Genomic DNA, 19,870 nt, shown 5'->3' on the forward strand with positions numbered 1-19,870 from the left:
TAGCGCCCCCATGCGCGCTCACGATTCTACGGAAGCCGGCAGACCAAACCGGAAGAAAGTCCGCATTCAGCGTCTGCTCTGCCGATAATGCAAGCGTAGAAGAAGAAATGTGCTGTTTACCTGTGCAAAGAAAGAAACAACGAAAGAAAAATGTCTGAGGACTTCAGTGTTGAGGAAGAGCATGAGTTCTTTGCCGAGCTGAATGCGCTGGTTTGGTCTGCCGGCTTCCGTAGAATCGTGAGCGCGCATGGGGGCGCTATTAGGAAATCCTATACACTACTGTTTATGCTCTAAAAACATTCTAAATGACTTCGTTTCGAGTAAATTATGGATGCTACCCACTCAGGACACTTGGATTACATTGGACGAGCAGTATGGAGGAATATTGACACGTTTTTGTGGACTTTTATGGACCTTTCTGTCTCGGGCGCCATAGACCTCCATTATTTGAATGTCAGCAGACAGCAAGAAGCCTCCCAGATCTCCAGATGCATTTGAGATATCAAAAAAGTACTCCAGATTTTTGTTCAGCATGGGGGTGAGTAGAAAATGAAGGCTAATCATGTTTTGGGTGTACTATTCCTTTAAGACTCAGGTGACAAAAACTCAGTTTGACTCGACAAAACTCAGCTTGGCTAGAGTACCCAAAACTGGCAAACACTCTGGCGTTGAGGTAGTGGCAGTCAGCAGCTTAAGAGTCCTCCGGTGATGAGGAAAACATCCGCAGGTGTGTGAGAAGGCCAACGAGAACCAGGCGCCACCTGGTGGTGGAGAAAAACAAACAAAAAACACAACCCACACAAACTGGATTCCTAACAATATGAGATAATGCTCCTTAGTGTACCTGCAGTATGCAGCAGTTTGTCACTGAAGGGACTCTCCATCTCTGCAACTGCTTCATGCATGGGGTGGGAGACACTTCCCACCACCTACACTGGGTCAAGGGGGCATCCTGAGAAACAGGGACCCTCTCTGATAAAGTTCTCTAAGCACTTCCTCTCTGTTTTAGATAATTACTAATCTTACCACTTCAGGAGGCTTTGGCCTAACTGACCTATGTTTTTCAACCCTAGTGCTAAAAACACAATGAAAACCTTAATGGTTGCTAATCAGATAATGTTGTTTGATCTATGACTCTGAATTACATCCATGTTCTTTGTTGAGTCTCACCTTGTGCAACAAAGTGTTGATGGACATAGTCTGCAGGTCATAGCGGAGTCAGCTGTAGCGGTGCTAGGGGAACCCCCGGCCTCAGCTGTTGTACACACCTACTGTTAGGATTATTTCTATTATTCATGTATCATGAGCTTGGATTATAACTGGTATTCTGGGCCGACTTTCTGAAGAAGCGAGCACGGTGGTAAGAGCTGCCATCTGTAACCAGAACCATTTATCTGGTCTGAGTAGGATAACATTTTGTGTCAAAATCTGTTGCCATGTCTCATAGTAATTTAATACATAAACCTTATAAAGAGTTATAAGGTTTATGTATTAAATAAACCTTATAAAGAGTTATTTAAACTGGTTGTTCCAAATGATCTCTTCTCAGGTATGAATCAGGGAGAGGAACTTAAATATAGAGCTTTCCTTTACAATACTAATAAGCTCACATGACTGCGTGCCACACTGTCACATGAGCAGCAAACAGTCAAAATAAAAGACTGGCATCTCATTAGCACCATATTGAGAAGGACAGAGGGAGGGACAGAAAGTGATATTTCAGGAGGGGGGATTCTTCCAGCTGTTGTTTCCAGTGAAACAGTGGAGTGTGAGGCAGAAGAGGTGGATAACCTGATAAAGAGACAGTGAGTTGGAGAAGCACATTTTCGATGAAAAAAAAAAGATGACAAGTTGATGTTTGACTGAGTTTGAGCCAGAGCTGCAGCTTTAAGAGAAGGTGAACAGTGAGGTAGGTATTTTTTCTGTTTATTTCCCCCAACCCACCGGCCAATTAAAATGTAAGAGTATTTCTTTTATGAAATACTATAATTTCTTTGATTTAGGGTCCTCTCTCAACTCTCTACAGCTACACACCCACTTCTAGATCAGCAATGTTGGTGTGTGTGTGTGACTTTAAACAGCAAAGGAAAAGTGGGTCAGGGAGAGAGAATAGAGGTGGGGAAGCAGGCTGGGTGAGGTAGGGGGAGAGACGGACATGGAGCAGCTCTTGAAGTACAGTAACAAGTGGTCACTTGAGTAATCACTGGTGATTCAGGGAGACATGTAAGTGATGGTTGCTTCCAGGCATGACTGCTCAGCTGTCACTTTTAGCTTTTTTTGTTCTTACTTGGCTAGAGCGATTTTTCTAGAATGTTAGATGAGGAATTTAAGTAAGAACTGCAGAGTCCTGTTTCAAACTTGTTCATATCTGCTGTTATCTGCATGGACCACAATAACAGGACTCTAGTTGGAGCTGATTACTGGTTAAACTTGCATTAAAAGCGATTATTTGCTGCTAATATAAACATAAAAATGGATAAAAGTTCTGAAATGAGGCCTACTTTTAAGCTTGTAGAGTGTTATAAATCTGTTTGCGACTTCTCTGTTATTGAGCCAGCAATGTGTTAACACAAAGATAGAAATAGGCATTAACATGACTGTCCTTTGCATGTCTCTGCATGCACGATGTCCCCGTTCCTCTTCTTTTAACTTTCTCTTATGCTGTGGAAATGTTTTTCCATGCTGTCACTTCCTCCTGCCTCCATCCGACTTCAGATACGGCCTCCTGTTGATGATCAGTGTCCTGAATGGCAGGAGCAGTCAAAGTTGGAGAGAGTTAGGCCTTGTGTTTAAGCAACGGGAAAGATGACCTTTCCCTGCTGTTTATTTTAGGAAGGCTAGAGGAAGAAATGCTGGGGCAGCTGTTCTATTCCTGCCGGCAGATCCCACCCCAGTGAATTCCAGCCTTGCCTGAAACAACGCTTTCCTTCCTCGCAGTGAGGAGGGGGCTGTGTGACTTGAGTAGTGTAAATATGACTGTTGGATCAAAGCGGTAATGGAAAGAAAAGTTTGGACTGACGCATTGGAGTAACCGTTTAGGAGGAAATGGGCCTGTGTGTACCTGCACATGTCTATTTCTCAACCTGTTATATAAAATTAAGTGTCATGATTTAATTCTAAGATCTGACCCACATGCAGGAAACCAAGTTCCTGTGGTTAGTTCAGGCTCAGTGGGAGATTAGAGCTTCGATTTGCAAAAGGGAATAAAGGCAACGGGACTCACGTTTCCAGTAAAAGGTGTCTTTCTCTGAATCCAGTTGGTGTGGGTTGTTCCAGTAATTGAGTTGCTCGTTGGAGGGCGGACAGGGTTTACCCAGGTTGAGGTGTTTCCTTAAGGAACGGAGGAGCTGACTGCCACTTAGATTTCCAATGGTACTTGAACTGTTTCTTGTGGAGATGAATCCCCTGCTTAGAGTGTAGCTCAAACAATCCCTTGGGGAAAAGTAGATCCAAACCTCCAGTTTGAATCACCAGCTCAGTTTGAAGCTCAGACAATTCTTCCAGGGGGAGAAGGTCCAAAACATCCAGTTTGCAGGATGACTTCCTGCCAAGAGGCGAAGACAAAAAAACAATGTTAAAACTCAGGTTGACAAAAACTCAGTTTGACTCAGCAAAACTCAGCTTGGCTAGAGTACCCAAAACTGCCAAACACTCTGGCGTCGAGGTAGTGGCAGTCAGCAGCTTAATAGTCCTCCGGTAATGAGGCAACCATCCGCAGGTGTGTGAGAAGGCCAACGAGAATCAGGCGCCACCTGGTGGTGGAAGAACAACAAACAAAAACACAACCCACATAAACTGGATTCCTAACATTAAGCTTCATCTGCTGCTAATAAAGCCATGTTATCTTGTTGGTTGTTTCTCCAAAAAAGCCTATATTTTTGTTTTTTTGAATCGCCCCATAACCCCTTGATTTCATGAGACGTTAATCTGCATATTCAATAAAGATAAAGTAAACAACAAAAACTAATACAACAATACATGCAGCGCATGGGATTTAAGTGGATTCTGAGTGGATCTTGAGCCACCATCGCTCAGTACATAACAAATATATTATGTACCTAGTGATGGTGGTTCAGGAGGTAGGGGTTCATCCTGTAACCAATGGATTATCGCTTCAACGCTTCCTCGCTGTGTGTCTGATCATGTCCATGGACTTTACCCACCCCACCTGCAGTTGGTACTCGGAGCGCCAGGTTGCGTCTAGCATATGGCTGCCTTGCTTATGTCAGTGAGCCCCAGGGCAGCTGTGGCTACAAAGAAGCTTACTACTATCAGGGTGTGAACATGTGTGAGACCGGGCGAACGACTAATGTGAAGCATTTTGAAGTTTTGAAGTCCTTGGATTTGAAAAAGCGGTATTCAAGTGCAGGCCGTCTGTGTTTTGTCAATTATTGTCCTTTGTTTTATCAAAGTTTATTTACAATAACTAATATCAATTCATATATTGTTATTCTTTCTGTAGATTTTGCCATGTTTGCAAGGAAAATGCATTTGTAGGTTTCTCTCAAAGAAAAAAGTCAAATCATTCTTATTTGTGGTTAAATAATGAAGTTTTTGAGCTGTTTAAAGTATGTTTTATTTTCTGACTCTGAGTTTTGTTTCCGAATCAATTATGCTGATATGTATTGACCCTGAGTGACCTCATCTACAAAGACAATGTGTTTTTTTATTAAGCTCAGTTTGCATGGAATTTCTGTTTCCCAACGATGTATTTGGTAAAGCAGTTTTGAAGCATATTTGGTTTTCCGCTTGCTGCCATATCTCCTCCTCTGTTGGTGCCATAATCCAGTTTGTGCTTCTCTTCCCGATAAACAAGAGAAGGGGTTTCTGTTTGTGCTTTAAAGTGAATTGTGTCCAATGGATAAAATTGGTTAAAACCCACTCAGTGCTGCCTTCTCAACAGCACCATCCAAACGGCAGACTTGTAACATAATGCCAAGGATGCGCTTGTGTAGATCATATATTCCAATCAACCTAGTGCATGACAGTCAACCTCACTTTTTATTTTACTGTATTTATTTTGGCATTAACCTTCATAAAATGACTATGTTCGCTATAAAGTGAAGTCAACATTCTTTAATAGCAATGTCATGTTAAATGTCAAAAACCTAATCTTCATTTGGTAAAAAGGACACAGGTCATTAAGCTACAACTTCAAACCTCATATCTCTTTTGAACAGTTTCAAGAGGCTTCAGATTCCTCACTGCCATAACTAAGATTGGGTAAACTCTAGACACTAGAATTCCTAAGTTTATGTTGTTATATTTGAAGTGAGGCAAGGCGTTATTTTATTATGTTTGCTCACTGAATTCTATATGTGAGGGAACCCACACAGTCAGAGGCAGGCAGACACAGGGAAAGGTTTCTGCTCTTTTCTGTAAAGAGAAGATACATTTCCTCCTCAAATCTTTGTTCCTAAATGGTAAACTCTTAATTGGTGCCATGATGCACTTCAATTAGTTTAAATTCATCACACCTAAAATCTCACTTATAATTTTAAACTTCTGCATAAGTGGAGCTCACACAAAAGTTTAACTGAACAAGTTTCTCCACAATGCTGCAAGTATTGATTGTAAAGCAAATGGAATGAAATGATGGTGTGTTTCATAGAGTGTGAATTAGCTTAGGGAAAACATGGCACTGTCTGTAAAAAAAGCATAAACAGATGTTTGCTTTCTACAACAGAGGCATTCCTAGTAATGGCGAGTCTACCAAAGGAACCCCTTGATGATCCCAAGAAGCAGAGCTTTTGGATGGTGAAGATCACTTCTATCAAAGCACTATATTTTTGATTGACTCTCAGATGTGATCATGATATGTAAAACGCTATGATCCTTGTTTCCACCCAGCCAGGTAACTATGTGTGTACAGTGCACAGAACGGACCAATCCTTTCAGGCTTGCAATGACATCATGGCCTGCTTCATGGAGAGAGCGAAGGTGGAAAAACAGTATGCCCAGCAGCTCAGCCAGTGGAGCAGCAAGTGGAAATCCATCATTGATTCTCGTGAGTAGGAGTAAAGTGTGTGTTTGGAGTGATTACTTGCTCAAATATGCCCACATGCACCAACACACGTGGACTGGTTGGGTAAACTCCCATTATCCCTTTAAGCATCCTGCAGAGGGTGTAGATCTGGTTCACTATTGCCAGAACAAAAACCACACTGCTTCTCCTGAAGCCAAGGTTAGACAACCAGCTGGACTCTCCTCTCCAGCACCCTGGCATAGGCCTTCCAGAGGAGGCTGAAAAATGTGATCTGTCTGTAGTTGGAACACACCCACCAGTCATAAGTCTCTAAGTCTCTGCTTTCACCAGGGAAGGCCTGAAAGCAGTCATCTAATTAGTTATTCCACTGTCTGTCAGTGTCCTTTTCAAGGTCAGTAGCTTCCCACTCTCACTGTAAACAGTGTCAGTAAAGCATTGCATTCCTCTCTAGAGGTACCTGACAGTTTGTAAAAATCCCCTTGAACCTATGCCAGAGTTTTTGCTTCTGCAATTTCCCTATGCTGTGATATGTTTTGCTTCATAATAACTGTTTGCTGCTTAAGGAGGCTCAAACATCAAAAAGGGTCAGTAGCACTTCTTCTTTAACCTAACTACATCTCCTACCACCAGTGTCTATCAATGGCTTGGGGGCCACCGTGACAAGCCCCTAAAAAGACCTTATGGTCTGTTAGCAAAGTGGGGCTGCATTCACGATACAGGCAGAGTTTATGGTCCTCTTAGATGCCATGTCCTTAGCCTCCACCTGGAACTCTCCTAGTGGTGGGAGCCAAACACGTCCCTGACCAAGACCTCCACTAGATGTCACTCATCACATGCTTGGACCTGATAAGTCTGTCTGGTTTCCTCCTTTTCCATCATATCTTATTCACCAACAGTTGGTGATCAGTGGATAGCTTCCCCCTTTTTCAAGGAAACCCAACCTCCAGGTGCTCGTTGGTGAACCCAAACCCTAAGCCTGGCTCCAGGTTGAAGTTCCAGCTCCAGTGCATCAGACAGTTTTGCTTGACTCTTAGTCATCATGAGGGCTTTTGAAATACTCTTTGTCTGACCCATTACCCAGAGACCGTTTTGCCAGACCCTACCAGAGGCATTTTAGCCCCTGACAACATAGCATATCTTTCAAGCACTTAAACCCCTACACCACTTTTAGATGGCAGTAATAAATGTAATAAACCCTTAGTTTTTTTATTTAGTCTTATTGAACTTGTGGACTAAAACATGCAGAGCTTCAGCTTTTCACAACTAGGCGTTTTCTACCAGAGGCTTCCCAGGATGACTCAGGACACACTAGAGGGACTATGTCTCTTTTGTATTCTTTTCTGTTTTTCTTATTTTATTTCTATGTTATTACTCTATCTTGAAAGACACAGACTACATACTGACATGGCAACAGGATGGCCTATACATGATTTATGTGTCTTTAAAGACTTTGTCTGCTCTTTTTCTTTCCACCATAAAGAGTATTTGGACAAAAATCTTCCTACTTCTTCAAAGTTTTTTGATCAGTATTTTTTCATGATCTTCATGACCTAAATCCATCAGCATTTTTTAAACTCCCACGTGAGATTTTCCCAGGCCCATAAACGGACAAGTCCTTCTGTAAATTGTTTCTGCCACTCCTCTGCTGTGACTCACCTTCATGAGATGCTCCTCATTCTTTGCTATTTTTTGCTCCCCCAGGGCCCCTTTATGGTTCCCTCATGAGGGCGTGGCAATGCTTTTTCACCTCCACCGAACGCCTGTCAGCCCTCCACTCCTCCATCTCAGCGTCGCTCACCACAGAGGAAAGAGAGAGGGTGAAGACCTGGCAGAAGGAGACCTTCCCCAAGAAACTCTTCTGTGGATTCAAGGAGAGCTACGACAACAAAACCAGTTTCTCACGTGCACAGAAACCCTGGTCCAAAAAGCTAAAGAAGGTCCAGCACATGTGTGTTATCTGTGTTTGATTGTTTGTGCAGTTTAACAAAACAATAATTTTTTTTAACCTCCTTTCGTATTATAGTCAGTAGCCAGATGCAAAGGTTTCCAGGCACAGTTAGCATAACTTATTGTAAACCAATAATCTGGAACCTTTGGTTAAAGTTGACAAGAACAGGCTTACTCGTAGCAAAGGTTTACACCAAAATTTATGTCAATGTTATGTGGTTTTTAATGCTAAGCTGCTAATCAGGTTCTACTCAAAACATATCCTTTAAAACCTAAGATTAAGCTAGAAATCAATCAAGAGGCCATTGATTTATGTCTGGTGTGGAACCTGAATGGCTCAGTGAGGGAACTGGGCTTCAGTGCTTAAGAGGCTGAAAGCGTCTGGCACAATCTTTTTTAATATTAGAAATGATAACTCCTTTAGAAGATCAAATCAAATTGAAGTCTAAATTGTGTAATTTGCTGTTGTTAGAATAAAATTTCTGGAGTTTTTTCCTGGATTTAAAATGTTGGTAAAAGGACATCATACGTATATTGTGTTGATTCTAGTGGACTCTATTCAACTATATCTGAACCTGATCCTTACTGGGGTGTGTTGCAGATGCCAATCACCTGCTGGGTTACACGTCTCCAATTTACCAAGAGCGACACAGAGACACATAGAACTCTCTATTGGTTATAATCCTGATCTTACGACCCTAGCTGAGGGTCGGAACATAGGCGTAAAATCGAAAGCTGTGCTTTTCAGCTTAGCTCTTTTTTAACCACAACAGACTGGAGCGGCACCTGAATCACTGTAGATGAAGCCCCAATACTTCTGTCCATCTCCAGTTTCTTCCCACCCTCACCACACAGACATCAAGATACTTTACCTCCTCCCCTTTAAGTAAACACTGCTAAACTTATAGAAGAAATATTACATATTTGGCAACATTCTGTCAAGTTAGGTGACTGATCATCTGCCCAGTTGGCTTCAGCAGATGGCCGCTCACACTGATCCTGGTTCTGCTGGAGGTTTCTTCCTGTTAAAAGGGAGATTTTCTCTCCACTGTCGCTACAAGCATGCTTAGTGTGAGGGATTGCATTAAAGTCAATGAGTTGATGCAATCAACTGGTTTTCCTTAGGTAGAAAACTTTGAATCAATTTGACTGAATGATCTGGTTGAACTGTAAAGTGCCTTGAGTTGACATGTGTTGTGAATTGGCGCTATAGAAATAAAATTAACTGATTTGAGTTGAACTTTTCTATAAAGGACCTTGAGGCAGGATGAAGAAGTAAAACTCAAAAGTAACGAGACTAAATAATTAAGTAGAAATTTTGACTATCTATACTTTACTTTCTATACTCCTTACATTTTTTGCAATTGTCTCTACTTTCTACACCTTTTAAAAATAGACACTTTGTTGTTGTTGTTTTATATGAGCTCATTTTCCTAGGTAGTACAAAAAAAACATCAAAATAATTTGTTTCATCCAGATATTTAATTTCTTTGTGGATGGAATCAGTACTGCACCAATTTGTTGTTTAGCACAAACCAAAATAAATTGTCTTTTCAAGATGATGCAAAGTTAAATTTAACACTGTCACCATTACTAAGAAAATTGAGTACAATGAAAAAGCTTAAGTTGATACTCTAGCTTCAACAAAAGTGTTTTTTAACCGTACGATCTCTACATCTACTTGATTAATAAACATTAATAATTTTGACACCTGTAACTACAAGACCACCGTTAATATGTTATGACAGCAGCAAGCAACATGTCAAGTAAGGTTTCTATTGCTACTATTGAAACAACCACAACTTATTGTATCAAAGCTGTGTGGGGCTTGCATGTGGGTAAAATTCGGACTCCGAATTGCAGCATTGTATGCATCACGCAACATATTCAACACTCTGTCACACATTAGCTTTAAAAAAAAAAAGGACATGCATGTCTATTATTTCATAATTCCTGGCCCTAGTTCCTTTATTTTCGACAAATCCTTGACTATGTTTCTGACTGAAGGTAAAATTTAGGGAACATTCGATTTATATTGTGAAAATAAACAATTTAATCAAATAGTTTAAAGCTAGAAATTCTTGGCTTGCACCAAAGAGATTTGACTACGGAGGCTTTATGTATATGTCATTCTGAAAACACCTCTTGCATCTGTCTTGCATTGAACAGCTGGAGAAAGTCCGTGTCGCATACCACAAGTCCTGCCAGAGGGAGCAAGCGGCCCTGGATAAGGAGAGGCAAGCAAACGACAATCCTGAGCTGAGCGAGGAGAAAAAGCTGAAGCTCGCAGAGGCCAAGGAAAGAGCTGCGGAGGAAAAAGGAAAAGTGAGGACAGACATCAACAAACAGCAGCTCTCCTGCCCACATGGAAGAAAATGAGTTTATTTTTATGATCCCTGATTGAAAATATATGTAATCGAAACAATGCAGCAGTTTGGTCGCTCATCTGCATGTGGTCATGTTTAATCCCATGGGAAAGTCTAAGCATGAAGCCCCAACTTAAGTTTTTTGCCTTGAGCATTTCCCTTGTATGGGGATTTGTTATTGTTACTGTGTTCCATGTTTATAGAGACCAGCCTGAGAACATTAGATCATTTATACTAATTAAAGCCATAGTTAGTGGAATACAGAAGGTCTTCCTGTGGCGAATAGGGAGCTGTTTATCATCTTCTTTGTTTGTTTGTTCGGCTCCAGGCTAGAGATCGATATGAAAAAGTTCTAGAGGATCTGACCTCCTATACACCCCGCTATATGGAGGAGATGGAGGCCATTTTTGATGAGTCCCAGGAGGAGGAGAGAAAGAGGATCAGCTTTTTAAAGCAAGTGTTCCTCTCCATCCACAGACATCTGGACATCACCAACAACGAGAGGTAAGCAAATACCTACATTTGCGTCTTTTTCTATAGACTTATATAAGTGAGTTGACTGTAGAGACTCTTCTTTGTCTTTGTGTCAGTGTAAAAGCAGTTTATAGCGAGCTCCATCAGACTTTGATGTCCATCGACGAGCAGGACGACCTCAAATGGTGGAAGAACAATCAAGGTCCTGGCATGCCGACGGATTGGCCAAAGATTCAGGTACGGGTCAATTTAGACCAACCTCAGTGAGATAATAAAAAGCAAAGAAACGCTTTACCTATTTATTTACTAAATTTCAAATTTTTCTAATGGGTTTTGTATTTAAACTCACAAAATAGTTCACATTTCACTATTTATTGGAACATTTAGCCATTTCCAGATGTGTTTTTTTTTCTTAACCAAGTAGCATTGCTCATGTACCGCAACCTCCATTTGTATTATCTCTCCTGGTACAGATTAGTGAAAATCATTAGAATTATTCTACCTTTCATTTGGATTGCACTGTTGCTCATTAAATAAAGGGACAATAATTTTATTTCAAGATTTAGCCAGTGGAAAGAAACACATTAAGATATTTTTTTATACAGCACAGTCAGATTATTGACACCCCAGCTGTTAACACTTTGTAAATAGGACAGCACATACAGTGAGAAGAACGATTGTCCATTCTTCATCTTTCTACTTTTTTATATTTCTAGTTCTTCCCCTCGGTGCTTATGGTCCAGTTCAGCCCATAGGTCATATTTAGGATTTATTTTTAGGGACTGCGTTAGCCATAGTTGATAGTTTATTTTTCCCAACCATTTCTCTGCTGAGCAACCCAGCGACAACCAAAGACTCGGAATTGAGTTGCACTTAAAGGTATAGTGGTGATTTTCGCAAATTTTTGAAAAGACCCGCCCTCTCCACTTCTACATGCAGAAATCTGTACCCGCCCCCAAGAGGGAACACCTATTAAATGCTTGTGAGAGCATGCACGATCCCAGTTCTCCACGTGCACACTCTATTTAAGAATTGCTGTTTGCATTGCTTATACAAGCTTACTTTCCAAAAGATTTGCACCACCGGTAAGTAAAAATGGGGATGAGCACGTAGGTAAGGGGAGTGTCGGCTTAGTGGTTAGGGCATAGAGCTTGGAATCCGAGGGTTCTGAGTTCAAGCCCCACTTCCACAGACTTTCACTCTGGTTCTCTGAACAAGACCCTTAACCCCCTGATTACTCCCTGGGTGCCGCACGATGGCAGCCCACTGCTCCCGAAGGAGATGTGCTAAATGCAGAGGTAAATTCTTCAATGTGAGATCAATAAAGTTCAATTATTATTGTTAGGACGGCCTTACGTAAACATATCACCAGAATTATTTAAAACTAGGAGGACCACTTAGAGTGAGAGATTCAAATCAAGGTAACAGTTTGAATCTCGTGTAATAAGTGAAAGGAAGTTGGTATCTCGGCTACCGGTAGCAGCTGCAGCAATGTTTTACTAAGAAGGATGATTTTGATTCTTAGCTAGTGACTTTGAGGGATTACTATGGGATGTCAATAGCTTAAACCAACCAGTTCATGTTAGCTTTGACCACATGGTTATCTCTCCAACTGAAAAAAGTAAATGTGACCTAAAAATGACATTCTCTCACTTATATTCTAGCTGTAACTTTACACTGACAAAATAATATAATTACTTCCTTTTCAACTTCATGTTTTTATGCTTTTTTATTTATGTATTCTAATTTATCACAATCATTATGCTGTAATTTATACCTTGAACATATTTATTATTAAGACTTTGTTTACAATATGGTTTACCAGTGAAAACTTCTCCACCTGAAATCAAGGAGAACAAAACTCTCCAACGAGATTTGGTGCAATAATAAAGGATTTGACTCTATGAAGACAGGAATAAACTGATGTTAACTTAGTGATTACAAAGTAAAAAAAAAAAAAAGTAATAATAATATTTGATGTTACTGTTTATTTTATTATCTGAATAGCATACATTTTTCTATTTCTGTTTCTGGAGGAATAATTATTACATTTGACTATTTATGAAAATTGACTGCCTTAAGATTTTTTTTATTTTTTTATTATTAAATACTCCTGCAGTAATTTAAACAAGAGAGCAAAGAGTAAAGGTGTGAGTTTCCAACCTAAAGCAATGCAAGATTTCATTCTGAAATTTTATTTTGATATTGGAAAAAGTGACTTTTAAATATCTCAAACAGGCTTCTAAACTCTGATTGACTAGTCTTCCTATTCTACAAGCCCCACTCATGCTGCATCAGGAAAGTTACAATTACAGGGAGGGGCACATCCAGCCAGAAACAACTGAACCCTTCCTGGAAGGTTGTTCCTGATGGTTCTGACTTCTAAAGGTCAATACGCCCCTGCTTTAATTGACTGACATTTTTACTTTTGTTTCCCCTTTTGAAGAGTAGCTTGGAAAAATAAAACTTTGTGTCGCATCATTTTTAATCCTAAAGAAAAAAGATTTATAGAATAACTTCTACAACTACTTTAATGAGAAATATAAATCATGAACGTGCAATCAATTACTGTCAGTCTGTCAAACATCTTGATTTGGGATAGTTGTTTTCCTCCACTAAACAAATGTGCACAAACTAAAGTCTGTTTTTTTTCTTAATTATTTTATCCGATACAACTTTCTTTGTAAGCAAACATGATTTTATCATAAAGCTGTATTGAAAATCTTAACCAGGAGTGGCACTAATTGTGGCTCGCCCTGTGTCAGTAGAGCATATTTTGACATTTTTGGCTGCATAAACTAACTTTATAGTTTTGTTCCTGATCATGTTTCTTTTCAACCAGGAATGGGTCCCACCAGTGAAAAAACTAAAGAGAAAAAAAAGGAACCAGAAGGGAAAAGAAAGTCGTCCGTAAGCCTATATGAACGTGTCCCTTTTAAGATGCTTCACTGAACATGTGATAAAATCTCAGAGGTAATTTTTTTTTATGTGTATTTCATGGTTGCAGTGTGATGATTGGCGGTGTGAAGGTGAGAGCTCTGTATGACTACGAGGGAGAGGAGGGTGATGAGCTGTCCTTTAAAGCAGGTGAAAAATAAAGAGTAAATCTGTGATACCATTAATGTGTTAAAGTAAACCTGCTAAACAAAAATTACAGTGATGACAGATCAGCTGATGATCCCATGAATGCTGTGTGTGAGAGGTCCCAAACTAGGAAAGACATGCTTATTTATGAAAGCAATTGATTAATGCAGATGATGGCGCTTTATGTTTAATAAGGACAAAATTAATACCGCCAAATTAAAAGAAAAACATTTTTACAATGTAAAATATTTGGTGCAAGATTTGGAAACTGTATTTTAATTAAGCGCACATGTCAGATCCCTCTTCTACAGACATTTACACATTATTAGTTGACAGCTAGGCGGGTACAAAAATAATCAAACTATTTCTGTGATATTATTTTTGAAAATAACACAATGGACTGTGGACAATTACTTTTCACCTGACAAAAATTGGACGACAGTGACTTAAATGAATAATAATATAATGTCCCCCTTCCCAGGGCCTCGTCTACCTTTAAAAGATCTTAAAATTCAGTGTTGTTGACGGTCAAAGTCATCAATTTACTGCTTTCCTGGTTGTAGTAAAAGCATGTAGTCAAATTAAAGTTAAAACTATTTACACTGTAAAATCCAATTAGTTATAATTGCTTTATAAAAACATGAAAAATAGCTGAATTTACAAGAAAGATTCAGTGAACTATCTTTCATTTCAATGTAGGGATTTGCGTTTATTGCATTAAGAAGTTTTTCTCACATAAAATTAAACTTTTCCTGCTGTACGTCACATTTACCATCATCTCCATGACATGATCCTGCCACTCTGGTACTTTATAGGTGAGAAGCTGTTCAGAAGCTTGTGATGCCAGCCCCTTCTTCTTCCATTCCATGTTTTAGCTCAGTGATTGGCTACAGATTTAGGACAAGCAACATCTGCTGTGGATTCACCTTTAATTGCCTTTACTGATGAAAGTTAGGGTTCAACACTACTAACATGTTCAGTCAGTAATGTTGACCTGTTGCTATAGCACTAATAAAAACAAAACAGATGGACATGTGTGTGTGCGTTTTATCCAAGAGGTGAACATGAGCAAAAAGTACAATTTTTATGGGTTTTTTGCTGCATAGCCTCGATCTCCAAGTGAGGCCCATTCTGCACGTCCTCTCTTGGTCACTTCAGCCAGCTGGTTTTCTCCTGATCAACCCTGTGGCACATATATCCAGATCAAATTAAACGTATTTCCTACTCCAAGAGTGGCGGATCAAACTTCTGTTCAGCTTATATTAGCTTTATTTCATATATCCATTACTGTAAAATGCCCATAGCTGTATATTGATTATTTATTCTTTCCAGATGCACAGTATTCGTATTGTAAAAAACATAATACAGTACAGCTTTTTGTTTGTTTATTTAACTATGTCCTTTATTATGTTTTTTTTATACACTTTTTTTAAGGTCCACATTGTGTGACCACTTTTGCTATATATTTTCGCTGCTGTAACACCACTATTTCCCCATTGTGGGACAATAAAGGGATTTTTTTATTCTATTCTTTTTTTATCTATAATCAATGCAGTTCACAGTGTCAGGTACATAGAATAAGAAGCAATAGATTGTGGAAGCAGGCCAGTAGAAATTTCTTTATTTTTAGATGGAGTGAATAAATTGGATTAAAGACGAGGTGTGATGAGAAAATACTGCAAATCAACACTTTACTTATCAAGTAGTTGTTTTTTTTCGATGTGTAACCTGACTGAGCTCTATGCTTCTTTCTTTTCTTAAGGTGAGATCTTCCTAAAGGTGGAGGAGGAAGACGATCAAGGGTGGTGTCGAGGCGTGCTGAGCGGAGGGAAGGAGGGCTTCTACCCTGCAAACTATGTAGAAGTTGTTGAGTGACGTCCCAGCAGACGTCGAGTTATGATCTGATTTTTTTTCTCAAAACTTGTTTTTTATGCTTATTAAAGCAGCACATTGTTAATGTATCTGTTAAAGGTTTTCATGTCAGATGAAGATCCACAACCAGCTGATTTAACCACGATGCCTTAATAGCCTAACCTACTGTAGCAGGGGGGTTGTTTTTTTTTACCTTTCAGGATCTAGGGTGTACGGTTTGAGCTGTATGTGTACATGCACAAATGTGTATCTGCATGTTGTGTGCTTTTAAAGAAAATTAATAATTTAAAAAGTATTTATTTACTGCCACTATATATAAGTTATAATAGCACAGTAGTGAAGTTAAGGCTGACAGTATGAACAAGAAGAAGCAAGTTTACAATGCTCTGTGCATGCAGTGTGAATGTTTACCTTATATGTATTCTAAACACATCATCTTTAACAAGTTGAATTTCACAATAAAACAGTTTTTTGCTCACAATATCTTAGTACATGGCATATGATGAACATATGAATAGAAATGAAAGAAAACAAATCTTTAGCATCATCTTTATTCATTTTATTGCCAAATAAACACATTGTCAGATTTAAAGGTTCAAACACCTTTTGTTTTGCATTTTCCTTTTTTACAAACAGAAAAACAAATCTAAAAATTGTGGTATAAATATGTGTCCAGTTCTTTCGAGTCAGTTTTTGATAGAACCACTCTCTATAATATTTACAGCTGCAGGTCATTTTATAATATTAAACTTGTTCTGTTGGAAGGTAAACCTAATCCTCAGTCATGGTCAATTGTTTTATTGCTTTTATTAGTTTTAGTTTCTATGATTTTATGCCTAAACAATGAATTTCATTACCGTATCGCATGTTCACAACATACAGATAAGCATTTATGTAAACCAAATATAATAAATCAAGCATAAAAGTAAAATTATATTAATATATTTTAATGTAAAGCTATATTCTAGAAGAAATGGAAGGAATCTGAAAGGCTAAATGACTGAATTCACTAATTTGATTGATTTGTAATGGAGAAGGGATTCTTCTAAAGCTAGTTATTCTTTGTTTTCTTGGTAACTACCCATTAGTTTCTGATTAATTACACGATAACAATAAAAAATAATAAAAAAAGGTTGGTGGTTAGGAGCAGTTTCAATTATCAGCCAATCACAGATCTCCCAAAATTAAGGAAAGTAGGGCTGAATAATCGGTGAGCCCCTACTTTTTAATCTGCTATATCTGGGGTCTCCAGAGCCACAATCGATTTGTTGGTTGTGTGGCTGAATCTATCTATCAAAGATGAACTAATGTTTTTATTTATTTAATTTTTTCATATATACTTTAGTTCTGTGCCACCAAAGAAAAGAAACACTGGCCTCAACCTGACTTACCTGGTAAATCTGGCATAGATCCGCCACTGCGCATAAATGTGTAAGAGTTAAAGTAAACTCAGTGTGCGACGGCTGGCTTCTTTTTAGGTTTTTGTCATATTTCTTACAGATTTTTTGTTTTGTTTGTTCTTCTTGACATCATAATTCCTTTTGAGCATTATTTAAACTTCCCATTGCCGTGGGAAATTTTCCAAATAGATATATGGCGGGCATATTCACATTAATTATGACTTGGTATCAGTATAATAACTGAGCTCAATGCAGCAGACAGAACCATCTGAAATTGATAGAAAATGTTAGAAAATAAGACTCTTTGTTTTATCATTACAAAGAGTTTTTTTTTAGTCTACTTTATTAAGTGACTCTTTTATTTTATGCATTTAGTTGTTGGTCAGCTGTAACAGATTTACCTGAGGTGTTCTGACAAAGTTTCTTTGTGAAGGCCTGACAGCAACGAAAAAAATAATGCAACTGTTTTTGGCATTTACTTAATCATATTTAGTTACTTTAACACAATTGTTTTATTTCCTATCCTGCTAACATGAAACAATTGTGTTAAGGTAACTAAATATGATTAAGTAAATGCCAAAAATGGTTACATTATTTTTTTCACTGTTGCTATGGTTATGTTGACGTATTGTCGGATCCTGCTGGGTATTTATACTGATTTGTATATGTATTGAGGGGAGGAAAAAGGAAGACTGCTGATCTTTGACATAAAATCCCAGTAAAAAATGGGTCTCTATGATTCTAACAAAACATAAATATTCTTCTATCTGTGTCTCAGGTTAACTGTAACCGTCCAATTCCTGATACTTTGGGTCATTTGGCTTACTGCTTTGTTTTTCCCTGTCATATTTGAACGCTGCTTCCTCTCAACACCTAGAGCTATTTTTTTTTAAATCAGTAGACTTGCCTGCCGTTTACTCAGCAGCTACCAGTGACTGATCTGTCTGCTTCAACATGGTCATCCTCACTTTGTTTCTCTTTGGTTGTGGAAAAACATCGAGGAAACATCACATTTCATGTTGCTTGGAAACCTGCATGTCATCTTTCTATCCTCCTTAACTTTTGATTTGATCAGTTTCCTTCTTGATTTATTTTTTCCATTTCCCTCCATTGTCCATCTTTCTACGATGACTGTTTTTCTCCCTTTCATGCTCTTTGCTCCTCTTTCTCAATATATTCTCCCACACTCCTTTGACTCACTTTTTTCTTGCTTATAGTTTACTTTAACACTTTTTATTTCTTTTATTTCTTTTTTCTTCTTAAATTTAGAAAATTAAGCGGAGAAATTTGTTTATTGATTCATTTCCTTCCAGCCATAGATTTAATATTGTTTTTATTTCAACAAGCATTTATTAAGTCTAAGTAACTAATTTCTATAATGAGGTTAGATGACGCTATGTGGTGAGACAGACTCCAGGGATTTTGGGAATTAGCAGGTTTTCAAAAAAAATCTTTTGTTTTCTAGACCTGAAATATGGGAAACTGAGTTTTCCGACCTCTTTTTCAGTGATCATAGTAACATTATCCCCGGAGCTAACCTGGTCAGGAGCAGGTTTTGTTCAATAAACTGTCTTCTGTCTCCCCTCTCCTTAGAGCTAATCCCACAGTTTTATTTTCCTGATTTAGTCAGATTTGTGTCATAGTTTTCTATATAGGTTTTGCAATAAAAAAAATCCTTCACTAGGTCCTTTAAAGACATTAGCTTTTGAAAATAAAGTGCATTTCCATTTGAAGAGGAACCTATTAAAGAATGGCATTAATTCACAGAGAATTAAATATTTTCAGGGAGAGGATTCTACAACTCAGGTGACAGGATATGAGATTTATTTGTTTTTAGTTTGTTTAATGTGAGCATTTTTAGTTTGTTCAACATAGGCATTATTTTACAGTAGGCCTAATTGAAGAACTACTGAAATATTTTTAAGATTACATATACATAAATTGATTAATTATGCAGGGGAAATGGAATTAGGCTACTTTAGTGTGAGGATTAGGATTTACTCTGTGATAACAACCTACTGAGCATACTGGAAGGTAGGAGGCACAATCTGAAGCCATTCTATGTGACTGATAACAGCTAATAACAATCATTTATTGGGAATATAACACCCATAGTGTCATGGTTTTGGTTATATTGTGCTTTACTTTGCTTTATGTTCCCTGGTTTTATTGGTTTAATTCCTTTTTTGTTGTAATTTCTAGATTTGTTAGTTCTCATGTTTTTCTGTTGTCCTCTGTAGCCCTCTTGTGTGTGTGTGCGTGTGTGTGTGTTCTTTTCCCCTTGGCTCCTTCGTTGTCTCCTCTCACACCTGCTCCTTGTCAGCTCGTTAGCCCTCCCTTTGTCTCTGTCAGCTATATGCTCTCCCTCTGCTCTCACTCTTTGTTCGTTCCTTGTTGTTGCTGGTCCTGTTGTCGTCATCATGCTCTCACCTCGTCTCTTCCTGGCTCCTTGTGCGTGTTTCCCTTGATGTGTCCGTGTTTCTGGTCTGAGTTACATTTTAATTGGGTTTTTGGGATTTTGCCTCTGTTACTAGTGTTTTTTTCATTAAAACTTCAAGAATTCACCTCAGCCTCTCTGCCTTTGGGTCCTCCAAACCACAACCAAACCTTGACAGATACTTAATATGTATTAGTCTGACTAAAGATGTATTTCCGATATCTGAAAAGAAAATTACAGGTCTCCATATTCCTGTTGTTACAGTTCATCATTTGTATTATTTTGACTATCAAGAAATGTATTT

General features: G+C 38.5%; 1 protein-coding gene across 2 annotated transcripts; it reads left to right on the plus strand.

Annotated features, from left to right (window-relative positions):
• Positions 1-1,749: 1,749 nt before the first annotated feature.
• LOC119793799 (protein kinase C and casein kinase substrate in neurons protein 2-like) lies at positions 1,750-16,325 on the plus strand. 2 transcript variants are annotated; one of them, XM_038301065.1, is made up of 10 exons: positions 1,750-1,909; positions 5,687-5,757; positions 5,851-6,007; positions 7,688-7,923; positions 10,103-10,258; positions 10,628-10,803; positions 10,890-11,010; positions 13,616-13,683; positions 13,781-13,860; positions 15,620-16,325. In XM_038301065.1, the coding sequence occupies exons 2-10, from the start codon at positions 5,701-5,703 to the stop codon at positions 15,730-15,732; spliced, it is 1,164 nt and encodes a 387-aa protein (XP_038156993.1). In that variant the 5' UTR covers positions 1,750-1,909; positions 5,687-5,700; the 3' UTR covers positions 15,733-16,325. The 2 variants fall into 2 exon arrangements, with proteins under 2 accessions (XP_038156993.1, XP_038156992.1); XM_038301064.1 differs by lacking the exon at positions 1,750-1,909 and adding an exon at positions 2,088-2,223.
• The last annotated feature ends 3,545 nt before the right edge of the window (positions 16,326-19,870 follow it).

The sequence above is a fragment of the Cyprinodon tularosa genome, unplaced genomic scaffold (genome assembly GCF_016077235.1).
Source record: "Cyprinodon tularosa strain WSP-4 unplaced genomic scaffold, ASM1607723v1 ctg46, whole genome shotgun sequence".
NCBI lineage: Eukaryota > Metazoa > Chordata > Actinopteri > Cyprinodontiformes > Cyprinodontidae > Cyprinodon > Cyprinodon tularosa.